The sequence below is a fragment of the Maniola jurtina genome, chromosome 1 (genome assembly GCF_905333055.1).
Source record: "Maniola jurtina chromosome 1, ilManJurt1.1, whole genome shotgun sequence".
NCBI lineage: Eukaryota > Metazoa > Arthropoda > Insecta > Lepidoptera > Nymphalidae > Maniola > Maniola jurtina.
In genome coordinates, this window is record NC_060029.1 from 9166199 (window position 1) to 9182666 (window position 16468).

The 16468-nt window shown below is 34.5% G+C and overlaps 2 protein-coding genes across 9 annotated transcripts; one reads left to right on the forward strand and one right to left on the reverse strand.

Annotated features, from left to right (window-relative positions):
• Positions 1–281: 281 nt before the first annotated feature.
• Positions 282–9670, reverse strand: LOC123869086 (transcription factor Dp-1). 8 transcript variants are annotated; one of them, XM_045911849.1, is made up of 12 exons: positions 9538–9670; positions 9170–9273; positions 8840–8953; positions 7029–7077; positions 5377–5468; positions 4641–4828; positions 3890–4058; positions 3037–3249; positions 2248–2396; positions 1557–1639; positions 1059–1142; positions 282–525 (listed from the first exon to the last, which is right to left on the reverse strand). In XM_045911849.1, exons 2-12 carry the CDS (start codon positions 9179–9181, stop codon positions 359–361), a joined length of 1320 nt encoding a protein of 439 aa, XP_045767805.1. In that variant the 5' UTR covers positions 9182–9273; positions 9538–9670; the 3' UTR covers positions 282–358. The 8 variants fall into 8 exon arrangements, with proteins under 8 accessions (XP_045767805.1, XP_045767786.1, XP_045767800.1 ...); XM_045911830.1 differs by having other exon boundaries at positions 8840–8958; XM_045911844.1 differs by having other exon boundaries at positions 9421–9632.
• Positions 9671–10330: 660 nt separating this feature from the next.
• LOC123869078 (EGF domain-specific O-linked N-acetylglucosamine transferase) lies at positions 10331–16439 on the forward strand. The gene is made up of 8 exons (XM_045911815.1): positions 10331–10768; positions 11127–11217; positions 11583–11683; positions 12312–12488; positions 13089–13363; positions 13955–14289; positions 14887–14989; positions 16234–16439. The coding sequence occupies exons 1-8, from the start codon at positions 10453–10455 to the stop codon at positions 16399–16401; spliced, it is 1566 nt and encodes a 521-aa protein (XP_045767771.1). The 5' UTR covers positions 10331–10452; the 3' UTR covers positions 16402–16439.
• The last annotated feature ends 29 nt before the right edge of the window (positions 16440–16468 follow it).

A 16468-nucleotide genomic window follows, 5' to 3' on the forward strand; every position in this document is an offset into this window, starting at 1 on the left:
AGAGCCTTTTTTCCGCGGATGGTCAATTCAGTACAGTTAATAGCTCGTTCACATAGGATGCGTAAGCGTAGCGCGTAGCATTGCGTTGTAATATATGGAACTGTATTAAACATGGCACACCGCTTGCGTAAAGCGTAGACGTATGCGTAACCCGGTGTGTTAGGGGTTTACGCGAGTCACTAAGCACGTGTTACATGTTCGAAATTGGTGTGGATCGGCCTTTAGAGAATGTGTACAACCGAATTAGCACAATTTATTTTCTAAAAATAAAAAGCCTTACATAAACTTAAGAGTTTATTACTAATTGATATAATATGGTACAAATACATAGTCTCAAAAAGAACAAGGCATCATATCGCTAAACATCCACGTCGCTGCCATCTGTACTGTACTCGTTGGCCTCTGCTTCCTGCTCCTCAGCATCGGCGTCACCCTCCAGCAGCGTGTCCTCCTCGTCGCCAACTTCTTCTGGATCTTCCTCTTCAAGAATATCAGAAACACTATTACTTACACCTCTGCCCATTTCTGTAAAAAAAAAAAAAATGAAGTTCTGCCTGTATTTCTTGTGACAAAATAGGTAGGTATAAAGATAATGCTTCAGAGTAATCTTTGGAAATCTCTGGTCTAAGGAACCTACGATTTTAATACCTCTTGCCTTAATTTGCAGACTTAATTTTTTTATTTATTCCACCAATATACCATCTAGTTCCGTACCAGCTAATTTAGTTGTTCAATGGTTCATCTATTGGGCGCTGTATGTTGTATTGTTGGGTTGTTGTGGTTGTTGTATTGGGTGCTGTGTAGTATTGTTGGGTGTTTTTGTTATTTTAATATTTTTAGTAGCACTGGCAAGATTAAGAGAAATCTATAAGTGCAAGAATCACTAAAATCGGTTTATGCGTTTAGTCGTGCCACATAGGAGAATATAAATGTTAATTTTATGATGAAACAAATCTAATTTGTGTTAAGACTGACATAATACGCGATAGTGATATTTTATTGTATTATCGTCTTTTAATGTAACTACTAAATAACTAAATTATTTGAAAATAACTTACGTTCAACATAACTCTCTAATGACTTTGGTACCATACTTTTGATTTTTTCAATATCCTCCTCTGTACATTCACCTTTATCTAAACCTGAAAATTTTAAAATCATCATATTGTTAAAACAAGGCCAAATTAATACAAGAACTTATATCGACAATTATGACAACCACAACAAACAGTAACAATAAAACAAAATGTAAAAATACATTTAAATAATTAATTTTTATCTAAAATTGAAACTATAAAGGATATCAGAACACACATTTCAATCCACAGTCATGTTAGTTGGTAAATTATTTTAGTTTTTTAGCTGTATTACATACACACTTTGGACGGGCAGGCTTACCTATTCCATCTATTCCATAAATAAATTTAATATGAATGTGATACATTACAAGTTTTAATACAACATACATTTGTCTATGGAATTGGTAAGCCTGACAGTGCAATGCCGGGGTAGGGCAACTAATCCTAGTAATAATAATTAATTTTATTTATACTCACCAAACAGTAGACCCATCCTTTTCAATATGTCTATATCATCATGTATTTGAAACCGCTTATTGAAATTAAACATATATTCTGTCCTGAAAGTACAAAAAAATAATTATATGCAATTACGTTTATTATTCTATTGATGTAATTCACTTAATAATAATATGTATAGATTTATTTAATTTGACCAACTTCCTTCTTATTTTACATTTGTGCTAAGACTTTTTTTTAATTGAAAATATTACAATAAAACTCAAAGCTAGCCTTATATTACTATACAAATCATGCCCATGTGGAATAGTGCCAAGAATACTGTCTGCATTTCCACGCTGGAAATGCAGACACTGCTATAATATGCGATAGATGAGGGATTCAGGGATGAGAAACTGAAGTTATATAAAACTAAAAATGCAAGGTTTGTGATCTAGGATATGACATCCATACTTATATATTATTATATTTAATTTAATATTAGAAATGCGAAAGTGTGTCTGTCTGTCTGCTAGTTTTTCAGCCCATCTTTTAAACAGATGTTGACGAAACTTCGTATAGAGATAGCTTGTATGCCAGGAAAGGACATAGGCTACTTTTGGTCCCGGAAAATCAAAGAGTTCCCACTGGATTTTGAAAAACCGTATTCCGCGCGGACAAAGCCGCGGGCATTATCTAGTATTAAGTAATACTTTAAAATGATACTCACTTATCATTAGAGATGCTACAGTCAATCAACGCCTTGTCGCTTGTATTTACAACTATAAATGGTAAATGTATGGCTGATGATGGTGAAGGCTTTATGCCTTTGTTTTCTGCATCTTTATTCCTTTCTATTAAACTCTTAAATGAGATATGCTGAAAAGTAAACATAAATAACATGTTAGTGTTATATTAGACAGGTAAATCTAGTTTGATCGAATGACTATGACTAATGATCTGAATCTGAAAATTCTTTCACTGATAGCTTCATTAAACTGCACGGACGAAGTCGTGGGCAAAAGCTAGTCTTTATAATTCCTATTCAATAACATGAGGCTGGTGAGGTTATTGTGCATTGCGCAAAAAGATATCGCGTATGCTAAGTGCATTCAGTATGTTTGTGTGCAAATCTGGCCTCAATACATAATATGTTAATATATTTTGACTTCTCCATTCATACAATTACATCACTATGTAACTATTTTTTTTTCTTTTTTTTAAAATAAAGAATATTAGCCATGTTAAATGACTAATATTCCCCTTTCCTCTCCAACTAAGCGTCAGGCTTGTGCTACGAGTAGGTAGGACAATAGTGCAACAAAAAAATAAAAAATAGACAATAGGGCGGGGTTTGAACCGTCGACCTTTCGGTTTTCAGTCCACTCCTTTACGGGTTGAGCTATTGATGCTCAAATTTTTCAAATTCTCCCGTTATGAAATTCCCTGGGGATAGAAAAATCCACGCAGAGTTGCATAATTAATTTTAGAATAATTATTATAATATAGTTTTCTATACCTGCAATATGAGTTCTTGCAATTGTTGTGTCTTTGTCTGTATTTGATCCAATTTTAATTGTTTCTCCTTCTCTAATGCTGTACATTCTTGCATTGAGTTTGTGGGCAGTCCAAGCCACCGGATTTCCTTTTTCTCTTTTGATATAATGTTCATAGCCATCAATACATTTAATGCGTCATATACTCTCCTCCGAATATTCTTTTGATCATATTGCTGTAAGGTTAAGAATCTCTGAGATACATTTAAATATTGAACAGCTTTATAAGTACAGTGAAACAGATTCTGCATAGGAGCATTGTGAAAGGGATAGCAATACATTTGCTGTTAGTGAATTTAGAGATTGTGTACAGAAAAAAAAATGTCAATCGGCTCTTAGTTTTTGCAGTACAATGAAGTGTAATAAAGCATTCACACAGCAAATTGATCATAGGAGGCTTGTGCTTTAAGCTCAGAATACCTTGATACCTTTCAGGTACAAAAGGCGCAGAAACGTTTAAATAAATAGTGACACCTGTTACATCGCAATTAAGTGCAATTCAGCTTGAACAGCGCTGCAGCCTAAAAATTAATAAATGCCTTTCTTTCAATCTATGATTGGCCGAGATATTTTCGAGCTATTCAAAAATAAGATTTCTGCGCAGGTACATCGGCGTAACTTATAAAGTGGTAGTGGTACTGCTCATATTTTCTGGGGTCACGTGAGTAAGTGAGCCCGCCCGTGAGTCTGGCTACTGTGTGACTTTTTTATACAGTTCCTTGTAGTAAAAATACAAATCGTACACGTTTACGCGCGCGTTCAGTGTGAAGTTAGTTGCAGGCGCTTTCGGGCTTAACCTATTAAAATATCACGTACTTGGCTATCGGCAGAACCATGCATTCCAGCTGCAAATTCTCGCACTAATTCATCTGCTACTTCATTGTAAGATGTAAAGCCTTTATTCCTCACTTTTTCACATACTTTCATTGAAAAATGTCTTAGGCCTTTACCGACTTTATCAGCGTGTTTGCGTCGCTTTGTAGTACTGAAATAACAAAAACATTCATCCTTAGCTATAAATATCCAATCCAGATATGTAATTTCTTAAAATGTAACTTCTTATGTGCTATTTTAAGTCTTTTAAGTTCATAAATAAGTTGGATCGATGATTTTTGTCAGTCCTAACTTCTAGCACAGACTTTAGACTGCAAATTACAGAAGTTTTTAAATCCATACCAATATTATAAAATATGCGAAAGTCTGTCTGCTTCTTTTCATAGCCCATTTATTTGATTAATTTTGATTTTCGGCACAGCAATAGCTTGCATCCTAGAGAGTGGAGACAGACAGGCTACTTTTTTCCACAGGATTTTAAAAAAACCTGAAACTGCACGGCCAAAGTTGTGGGCATCATCTATTAAGTAAAGAGATAGCAGTCATCCTCTCTGCAGTTCTCAGGGGGATCAAAAAAATTTGAATCCATCATCTGGTCTTCAAATTTTATTAAAATCGGTTCAGTGGTTGGGCCGTGCAAAACGTAGCAGACAGACCGACAAACACACTTTCACATTTATTATATTAATATGGATTTGAATTTGATACTGATCATGAAACATGTAGTACTCACTATTCTGCAGGAGGATCATTATCGGAATCGTGTCGTCTTCGGGACGCGTGTGACATGGCTGTGGGTGGACTCCTCTCCTCAATGTTCTCACTGGTCTCCTCCACAGGCTCTTGTTTTGTTACAAATGGCACTAATTCTGGTACAGGGTGTGTTGTGTTAGCTTCTGTCAGTTGATTCTGATTTTTTCCCTGAAAACGTTTGAATGTTTACTCAAAATAAATTAATAGACTAAGGCTGACATTTATAGAGCACACTTTGTTCTTATTCAGCCTTAAGTTTCAGTTTCAGATGCATTTATTGCAGCAATATAACGCTGTCTCGTTTTAATATAATAGTGTGTGAGCAAAGTCAAAGTTCCCTCTAAAGATCTCGGCCCAAGTTAAGATGTGTTTTGGAGGTTTTATATTTGTACAAGTGCAAATAATATGGGTAGTGTTTTGATTAAATAATCAAAACACTACCCATATTATAAATGCAAGTGTTTGTTTGTTGGTTTGTCCTTCAAACACACAGCCAACAGCACAATGGAGCGACAAATTGATGTGATTTTTTGCATGGGTATAGTTAAAGACCTTAGTTAAAGAGAGTGGCACAAGCTACTTTTTATCCCGGAAAATCAAAGAGGTCCCACAGGATTTTTAAAATCTTAGTATGTAGTTAGATTAGTTAGTTTAGTTTGAGTATACAACTAGACTATAAAAACCCATCTTTTAGAAGTAAAATTACATATACTTACAGGAGATTTATAAGTATCAAGAGACTCTTGCTCAGTTTTAGGAGCTGCTTTCTGTAGCCGAGTCAAAGTATCAACAGGTACTTGAACCAATTCTGAAAAAAAAAAAGGTTTTTGAAAATAAAATTTTTTCGTTATAACTTCAAACCATCATTAACTTAGGCGGGTTTTACCCCTGCAGAATGAGGATTGAGAGTACTCGCACACTTCCGAATTGAAAAACTGGAAAAGTGCGAGTTGAACTCCTGCGCAGACGGTTCCATACGATGAGTATGTATGTAGGTAAGTTTGCAAAATATTGAAAGGTTTACCATGTTATATAGGTACCATAGATATAGGTATTCTTGAGATTTCTTATAGCTAGTCCTCACAACAGAGTGGAATGCATCCTTGGGGTCACAGAAATTCATATAATATGCACTTAATCGGTCCAGTAGATTCGGAGCATATTGGCTGTGATAGGTGAACAGATAGATATACGAGTGACCCAACGATAAAGAGTGTTTTTATTCAGACGTACGGTATCCTAGAAATCTTGAAGCAATCAGTGTACATACCTACTTTTAACTTTTTTTGTTATGTACTTAATTACAAATTCATGGTCGGAATTTTCCCTTTACTTGTAGGTATTATAAGCTATAGGATCTACCTGCCAAATTTTATGATCCTAGGTCAATAGGAAGTGTCCTATGTGTTGACAGACATGACAGACAGACAGGGTTACTTTTTCTCTGGAGATACGGAACCCTAATAAACGCGCCGAATGAGAACCCACTTTTTTGGAAAGCGGTTAAATATATTAAGATCCATAATGTGTTCGGCGACGGTCAAGAGCACGATCCACGTTATCATCGTGTTGCGACAGGCCAATGTGATCGCCAATTTGATGCGGCTCAGAACTAAAACAACAGTGGATCACCGCAATCTTGAAACTTAATGATTTCCTTTGTAACGTCCATCAGATTGCAGCTCATGTGATAGCCTAGTGGTTAAGACGTACACCTTCTAATCGTGAGGTCAGGGGTTCGATCCAGGGCACCTCTTACTTTTCGAAGTTATCTAAATTAAATGTCAATTGTTTCAACGGAAAGGGAAACGTCGTGAGGAAACCTGGATGCCAGAGTTCTCCATGATGTTCTCAAATGTCAAGTCTCCCAATCCACGCTTGACCAACGTGGCAGACTGTGGCTCAAAACCCTTCTCATTTTGAGAGGCTTGTGCAGTTAAGTGGGCTGGTGATGACTTGATCATGGTGATGATAATGATACTACAGATCAAATAACTGAGTCACAATGGGATTAATGGATTGACTAATTAATAAATAGCCTTGATAGCTTAATGGCTAAAGGAGCGGACTGAAATCCGAAAGGTCGCCGGTTCAAAGCCCAGCTGTTGCACTATTGTCTTACCTACTACTAGCACAAGTTTTACGCTTAGTTGGAGGGGAAAGGGAAATATTAGTCATAACGATAAACTAGGCTAATATTCTTTGAAAAAATGTGGGTCTCTTATCTAAACTTAAGATATTATTAGAATGTGTTTGATACAATAATGTGTTTGTGACTGGTGAGAGGGTCAGGTGTGGACTGTGACTGTGGACCCACCCTGATTAGTATTGATCAAAAATCAATTAAATAATTTATATAATAACTTACTTGAAGCACACTTAATTCCCGTTAATTTGATGGGGCGATACACTGGAACCTGCAAGAATAACCAAATTGAATGAACTGATCGTGTCATTTCATTGTTAGCATAGTATAGCCTCAATAGCTCATCCAGTAAAGGAGTGGACTGAAAACCAAAAGGTCGACGGTTCAAACCCCGCCCGTTGCACTATTGTCGTACCTACTCCTAGCACAAGCCTGACGCATAGTTGGAGAGGAAAGGGGAATATTAGTCATTTAACATGGCTAATATTCTTTTTTTTTTAAAAAGAAAAAAATTTGTTTTGTATGACATGATATTACGTATATTATGTAGATTTACTACAATTGTATATGCATAATAATAACTAGGAACTCATGGTAAATGTAGAAATGAAGGTGTTATAGCTTTGTTGTAAAAAATCATGGATAACTTTTGACCATTTATACATGTGTGTAATATGTATTCAAGATAGTAAAACAAATAAACAAAAACATAACCAGCTTTAATGAATATTTTAACCGAAATTCAAAATTTACTATTCTAGTGGCTGGTATACAAATTTGTAATTAAGAACATATTTTTGATTTTGTTCAAAATTTTTCCTTAAAAAAGTTCTCATTTTTATTCCACCAAGACACTTATTTAACATACTATATTGAAAAGCTCATAAACACTATTCAGGCATGTTTACTTTTGAATTATTTCATTAATACATGTGGAAAACTAAGGCTGACATGTAATGATGTATCTATAGTAGATTTTTAGATTTTTTTAAAACATACATGATAGGTTTAAAAAAAAAAAATTTACTTAATGCAAAAAATGATGTCATAAAATATTTTAGGTCAATAAACCTTGGTGACAACATAAAACTATACATTTTGTATACATAAAAACAGTCAAGCCACTATCCTTACATTTTACAAACAAAGTTTCTTGCAACCTGGTTCAACCCTTTCTATTACAAAAAGTATGTAATTTGATTACTTAATATTTTTAGTCAGCTTAGAAAACAGTACAGATGAAAAATTTTAACAAGCCTAAATGAATAACTTTATAAATGAATAGGTAACAAATTTCCTAAATCCAGGTTTTTCCTAACAAGTGCTTCAGGGATTTTCTCCCTATTTTCCAGCTTATCACAATAAGAAATGAAGATTTGTGGGAAATGAGCCACTAACTCTGGATGTAAAAGGAAATAGCTCTGCAGTGAAGGCGATGGGTGGGTAATTTTTGTGGAGGAAGGAAACATGCTCAATGCTCATGTGGCATTCTAATGGCAGTCTGTTGTAGTTCATATAATTGACCAACCAACACCTGGAGGTTTATTGACAGTCCTCCAATAAGGAGAATTTTGTGGAACCATGTCAAGGCAGGAGTCATAAACAAGAGAGCAAAGAAAACTATTGCTGCAACCCTAAGTTGCACAAGGGAATAAAAGGACTCTAATCATCCTTATCATCAAATTCATAAGTTATCCTCGTTTATGAACAACTTTGTTATGTCTTTGCCTGTTTTTGTTTATTATAAATGATGATTGTTTATTCTCAAACCATGATCTTTTCCACTAAGTACTGCTGATTCAGGGATCTTAAATCTTTAGAAAAATGTCTATTTATAAAATAGAATTGGTAAATAATAAAGTTGTAAAGTAAAAAATGTTAATTTTCCCATATAACTCTCCATATAATGAAAACAGGTCTCCATCTTTTTATAAAATAAATTTACCAATGCCCCGAAATTCGTAATAAAGGTTTAAAATTGAAAATGGTAGTGGAATAAAGAGACAGCATAAGGTAACTATATTTCAACATACCTGAGTGTTACCTGTGCTTGATGACAGTTTATAAACTTTCACAGGGTTTTGTTTGATTTTAATCTGAGCAATGGGTTCTTTTTTTATATTTTGTACTACTTTAACCATCTGAGGCTGCCCTAAAACAAATAATTTGAAGACATTTTCGCAATTTCCTTACACTTTATTCATGACAACCAATGAGAAGTTTATAGTAACAAAACTCTGGATCAAATTGATGCAGAGCCAAAACCTTTCCAAGCGCTTTATGTACATAACTCTAAAAGGTTTTAAAGTATATTCAAATAAAATAAACTAAATCGACGAAATCTAGCGTCGCTACTTACTAACCATTGGCGTCATGGATAAGGAAATTTACTATGCTAGTGTTCTGGGACATTGTCGTAGTCCTCTTCGATATAGGGCATCCATTTACATGTTTCACCAAAGTTAATCTAAGAAACCAACAAATGAATTCATAGGAACTCTCTCAGATAAACTAGCATGGCCAAAATGGCGACATTTATATTTTGAGAATAGGATAAAAATGAAGGATTGAAGGTCAGAAATCTGGATTGTCAACGGTCGTTAAAATTAACCACCTATTTCCTCTAGTCTCTCTTGATCACAATTCACTGATAATGCAACGAATAAAGAAAAACTGCGGTTCAAGCAAGCAAAGAAATCTTGACAATATTCAGGCCGGCCTTAGAATTTACCAGCTGATTGGATGACGCTGTTCACGTGTAGGTTGTACGCTCAAAAGTCAAAACCAGAAACCCCCGCCGGATTTATAACCGGAAAAGGCGCGAAACAGTGTCAAACATCAGCATCTCCGTTTAATTTTGTATGTTGGCTGCAGTCTGTAAAGTCTTGGGCATAGACTTACCAGCCTGTCAGCACCCTGTCAGGTAAAATGACATTTTACCAAAGCATTTTACAGTGCAAGTTTAGACTGCAATCATCTGATTGGCCGACACTCCCTCACTAACACATTACTATTTGGCTACAATACATTGTTGCAACGAGTATACCATAGATTTAGCCAATCAACAATATTTTGTGATTTTAGTAATGATTGATGCAGGTTTTCCAGAATTGACTGCTGTAGGTACATAACTAATGTAATGATGCAAATAGTTCTTGTTCGGATTATGCTTGATTCATAGACCATAGTGGACCATACTCCATAGTGGTTACATACAAACGTAGTGATTACTACATACTCTTTGTTACGAATGTCATGTAGACTTCGTCTGTGTTGGTGTTAGCTGGCGGGCGTGCTCTGCCTTTTTGGAGTGTTTTTTTTTGTTAAAACTGACTGGATCGCTCTAAAGGGGTGCCGTGCGTGTGTCGGCGAGCGCCGGCACAGACGGTCACGGGGTCCATACTTGTATAGTTTCCCTAACTTGTTACAAATAACTACAATCTTGACATTGGCTAATCTTTGTAAAGCCAGACGAGAGAGAAAAAAAAACTCTTTGTTACCATACGCCATACTCTTTAGTCTTTGGTTAGAATTTGTTGTTTACCATTGTTTACATTACAAAAAGTTAAAACTTTGCATTTTATTAATAAAAAATATCCAACCACTACGATATAAGGCAATAATTATTACTATACAAGAAGTAAAAATGTTGCTATTTGTTTTAATATGTTTTCTAACATACTTAAGTAATGTGATATTATTCAATCTGAATGAATTAAATATTCCGCCGGAGCATATTCCTTACATTCTGAATTCGTTCCCTATCTTAGCCGAATCATGTGTAGCTAATTCTGAATGTCCCCATAAGAGTGTCGTTGGTAAAAATGTTTGTTGGGGCTATGAAACTAACTGTAATAAAAGTAATTCATATCATGTAAGACCTCGATGCCCGGGAGATCATAGAGGCTGGGTAAAAACGAAAGAAGCACAATATGATACCTTTTATACTCAGGCTGATTTTGGTAGGTAAATTTGATTTATCATCATCGTTTCAACTCATCGCTAGCTTACGTCTAAGCACGGGTGCAGTCCAGATTGGCAGACTTTACACACCTTTGAGAACATTATCGAGAACTCCCAGCTATGCAGGTTTCCTCACAATGTTTTCTTTCACCGTCAAAGCAAGTAACATTTAGTTGCTTAAAACATGAATAACTCTGAAAAGTTACAGGTCTGAAATGGATTGAACCCTGTATCCCGCCAAATAGAAGGCCAATGTTCTAATCACTTAACTATCATCAAGTACTAGGCTCTCACTTTTATTAATTAAAATTTTACCTAGGTACTTATGTTTTGTTAATATCAGTATATTTTTTACAGGTTATATAAAGGAACAGATTCAAGAATTGATGGTAATGTGTAAAGCATCATATCCTAGTGATAGTTCTCTAGAATGTTCAAAGTATCTGAGGTATGCACTTTACAATAGTGGATGTTAATTGTGACCACTTTCTGTATTATTTATTGGCTCAATTTACTTAATTGTATGTTCAAAATAACATGAGAGGAGGTTAACAAAATATGTGTTTTAACAAGCACAGCGAAAAGATATAAATTCTCATTATTTCCTATCCAGTAGAATTTCGAAAAATTCAGCCTTATTCTTTGTCTACATTATAAAAAAAACCCCTGTGCAAAATATCAGTGTTCTATGTCCAAAAGTATAATTCTTACTTTTATTGTAATTGTTGATGTTTATTTCAATAATAAATCAAAATTTTGCAGCATTTTTATGGAACACATCACTTGATAGCTAATATTGTTTTATTGTTACAGATTTTGTAGAGGTCGGAACTTAATGCTCAATTTTACTAGTCTTACAGGCAGAGGTGATAATCTTAGATATAAAATGGATATTCTTGGTCCTGGTCAAATAGGTAGGTTTTTTGCCAAATTCCTAAGAATGTGACAATAATATTTATGATGTTCAAATAATTGCATAATTTTCTGTAGATTTTATTATATGTAGAGTATAATGTACATATTACAAGTGAAGAATATTTTTAAACATGTATCCATGCTTGTATCTCAAAATTGTGATTATGAATTTAAAAAGAGTGATAAGCCTCTTTTGTTAGCAAAATTATCAAAAACTTACTTTTTGCATTAAAGCGCAGTTCAGTCTGGCTTCACAGCTCTGGGTTCAAGTTATTTGAGTCTTGGTTGTACTGAGCTGTAAATGTTATATTATTTTGTGTGGTGGTGCGAGTATTTGTGATCTGGATTTTTTGTCATACTATTTTAATTAGTGACTGTATGCCTTATATTTCAATACTTATATTTTTTGTTGGTCAAATGCGGCTGTATTCTTGGAGGAAATGGATATTCGTGTGAAGAATTAACTCAACATGACATTCTAGAATCTGTATACTGCAATACTGAAAGTTGCAACACTCTCTGAGTTGATAAATCCTGTAACTTCGAGCTGACATGCTTGGTTCATCTTCTGTTATCCAATGTGAAGATATTTCTATATTACATAGATTATATTATTTGTATTTTCAGGAGGCCACTGCCATTTATACTCTGAAAGATTAAAGCAAGAGTCAGAACACATGAGTGCTTTACAGTCTTGGGCACCAGAGATGGTTAATTTTGTTAAAACATTACAAAGACCCATCTCAGATGGAATGTGTGATATTACTATTGATAAGCCAACATATATTATGAAATTAGATGCCAGTGAGTATTAATGATTTTGCAGATAAATGACAATTATATAAATTCATTATAAATAAATATATAGTATTATGTATGTGCTCCAGTACGATGTTCCGACGATATAAAGCGGCTGGCGGGAATTGGCTGGATGAGGAAGGCTGAGGACCGGGTGTGGTGGGGTTCTATAGGGAAGGCCTATGTCCACAGGCTGATGATGATGATTATGCATGATGGCTAAACTTATGTGTTGTCGAAGTATGCCTGTCTAGTTTTGAACCCATTCGGGATCCTTATTCAATGAACCTCTGCTCGCGACGCGGCACCTAGGAGATTGCGAGCCGTGCGGGCTGCGACATGCATGGGCCATGGCAGTGTGGAGCACTGAGGTTGGAGGCGGTAGGTGCCTCCAAATCCTTTCCCGATAGTCCCTTCAGCACCGTCATACATGTTATATATTTATAATGAATATCACTAACTACAGTTAAGATGTTATAAAATTATAAATGCATGTAAAATCCAAAAGCCCAGTTTCTCTATAGCCTACATTGTGAACCATCTCTCTTTACACTACCACTCTTTTTACATGCCATGATCTGAAATTTCTATTTTCTTCAATTTCAGCTGTAAATATGTACCATCATTTCTGTGATTTCTTCAACTTATATGCTTCACTTCATGTGAACTCTACACACCCATCCACCTTCAGTAGAGATAATCATATTCTTATTTGGGAGACTTTTACGTATGAATCCGCATTCAAAGATGCTTTTAAAGCATTCACTAAGAATACTATTTGGGATTTGAAAAAGTTCAGGGGTAAAGTGGTGTGTTTCAAAAATGTGGTGTTTCCACTTCTGCCTCGCATGATATTTGGGCTATACTATAACACACCTTTGGTAAGATTTTATTTTACTTTTTAAAGTTCGGTACTTACACTTAGGTGGCAATTACACCTGTAAGTTTTACTCACGTAAATAGCTTATTTCATTTCAAATTCAAATTCAAAATATTTTTATTCAATTAGACTTTTACAAGTGCTTTTGAATCGTCAAAAGCATCTATGTATTAACTCACGACTTTACTTATGTAAACGATCTTATAAGTGTCATTTTTTACCTTAGTTTTGTTGTCAATTAATTACATAAGCTATATACATGAATAAAACTTACAGGTGTAATCGCAGCCTTACCTATGTACGAGTACTAACATCTGTTACGGCAAACCTGAGTTAGTCATACTTTACACTTCATAGTGGTATGCTAGTGGTGTGCAAAAGATCTGCTGGGAGATCACAGTAATAATTCCAATAAAAAAAACCGTCTTGTTTATGTGATGATAACGATAATACGGATTGAATTATTAATCTCAAAAATTGTGGAATTGATTTATGTCCAGTTTTCAACTAATAAATTTTCTTCTGCCTGTGTGAAGTTATAGTCAACTATTAGAGTTGTAATAATCTTAATGTCAATTTTCACACTTTTCAGATATATGGGTGTGAAAGAAGTGGTCTCTTCCATGCGTTTTCCAAACATTTGCTCCACTCTTTAAATGTTAAACTACATCTGAGAAGTAATGATAAAGTAAGAGTCACATTGCTTTCGAGAGGGACCGCGTATCGCAGTATATTGAATGAGCAGGCGATTGTTGAAGCATTATTAAAAATCAAAGGCTATCATGTGCAAAGAGTGATGTATGATAGAACAGTGCCATTCTCGGAGCAGTTGGAAATAACGCACAACACTGATGTTTTCATTGGCATGCATGGTGCTGGCTTGACACATTTATTGTTCTTACCTGACTGGGCAGCCGTTTTTGAAGTGTGGGTATATAATTTTCAGAAATCTAAAAGATTGTTTTAAGGCACCTATTCCATTGCAAAGTCATACAATTGGTTGAGTTCATGTTTCTCTCGAAAAAATATAAGAAAAGCGTTTGTATACCGCAACTCCGCTAGGAGTATAAGTATTCTGTGAACTGCGTCGCGCCGGGATTGTGTTCCGACCATTATAATGAACTTATACAAGTACGCTGGAAGAGGTGTGCCATACAAAATGACAGTTATTTTTGGTAGTACATACGTTTATTACTTTAGGTAGTTTTCAATACAGATGTCATGATTTATTATTACTATGATCAGTAAAAAATGCTAGTTAGATACCTAAGATACATAATATGATTTCCATTGAAATTAATTGAACCCTTTGTACCTAAAGTAATTATTGTAATATTAGGTAAAATAACTACTTTTTAAAGGCAGTTTATATCAAAACTGTAGGTTCATTGATTATTCTTAGTTTATTTTAGGATGATTCCAGTTTCCCGTTTTCCATACTTATAAGAAATAAAAATACCCAAATAATGGATCTTTGCTTGTTATACGTAGTTAGAATAATGAGGCATATTTTATTGATTTTAGATATCACTGTGAGGACCCCAACTGTTACTCAGACCTAGCTAGACTTCGGGGACTTAAATATGTCACATGGGAAGATAAAACCAAACTGAAACAACAAGACCAGGTACGAATACATATCAAATTCTTACTATAATTGTAATCGGCACTTTATTGTCGGCACGCTAGTAATTTCCAACAGGACGGTAATAGAATTTGCTGAACAGTTTCATACTGATAATGAGGTTCTTTACATGCACACTAACATAATTAATTTTTTTTAAATAGTTATTACAGTAGTTTTAAAGCACGTGATATAAAGGCTGAATGCATATTATATATTTTTTAATATTTTTTTCTAAAGCAAAGGTTATGCCCATATTTTTCAAAACTTTAAAAATATAACAAGCTCGCAGTTGAATTAGCACGCATGAAAATAAATATGTACTGATTTTTTCATTAATATGAAAAAATTCGTAAATTTAAGTTATTTTTAACCGACTTCCAAAAAAGGAGGAGGTTCTCAATTCGTCGGGATCTTTTTTTTTTTTTTATTTTTTTTTTTTTTATGTATGTTCCCCGATTACTCAAAGACCCCTGGACCGATTTGGAAATTTTTTTTTGTTTGAAAGGGTATACTGTGCAGGTGGTCCCATATAAATTTGGTGAAGATCTGATGAATATCTTCGGAGATGGAGAACAGAACTCCTCAATGGATAAGAGCAAATTGCTCGCGATCACTGTAATAGCTTAGTAAACAGTAGGGTTTTAACTGGGCATAGCATATTATAGTACAGTGGGGCCACTAAAAATTGTGAAATAAAAAAATTTCAAAAGAAAAACAAAACCGACTTCAAAAACCAAAAACACTAAAAAGTAGAAAATAATTTTTGTTTAGCTACACATGTAATATACCTAGGTATGAAGTCGGGCGAGCTTCACTCTTGGATTTCTAATTTTGTTTTAATATGCTCGCTCGACTTCATACCTAGGTACATTACATGTGTAGCTAAACAAAAATTATTTTCTACTTTTTAGTGTTTTTGGTTTTTGAAGTCGGTTTTATTTTTCTTTTGAATTTTTTTTATAATGAATAAAAAAGAAGAATTAAGAATAAAACTTTTCTTTGCAAAGTGTTCAGTTATTATTGTTATTGTATATAATGTTAGTTTTGTCTAGAATTATTCATGTTTTTGTTTATTGTTTTCTCGCAAATGGGAGAAAAGCACTAAGTTTCTTATTACTTGAAAATGATAATATGAAAAGGATAGTCACGTGATTTATAACATGCTTTCTGTGAAATGGTCCATCTCTAAATTGAAAATACAATTTAGTAGATAAATACTAAACACAATATTATGTTGATTTCAGGGACATGGGCCTGGTGGTGTTTCACATTCGAAATTTACAAATTACTCCTTTGACGTGGAAGAATTTTTACGCTTAGTGGAAATATGCGCTGCCTATGTGCGCAATCGGCAGGATTTTAATAATTTCATTGCAGCATCAACATTGAAACAATCCCACGAAGAACTTTAACACTAGTTATTTTTATTTTGTTTTCCTTACGCCTTTAGCACACCGATACAATGGTTAACGCTTTCAT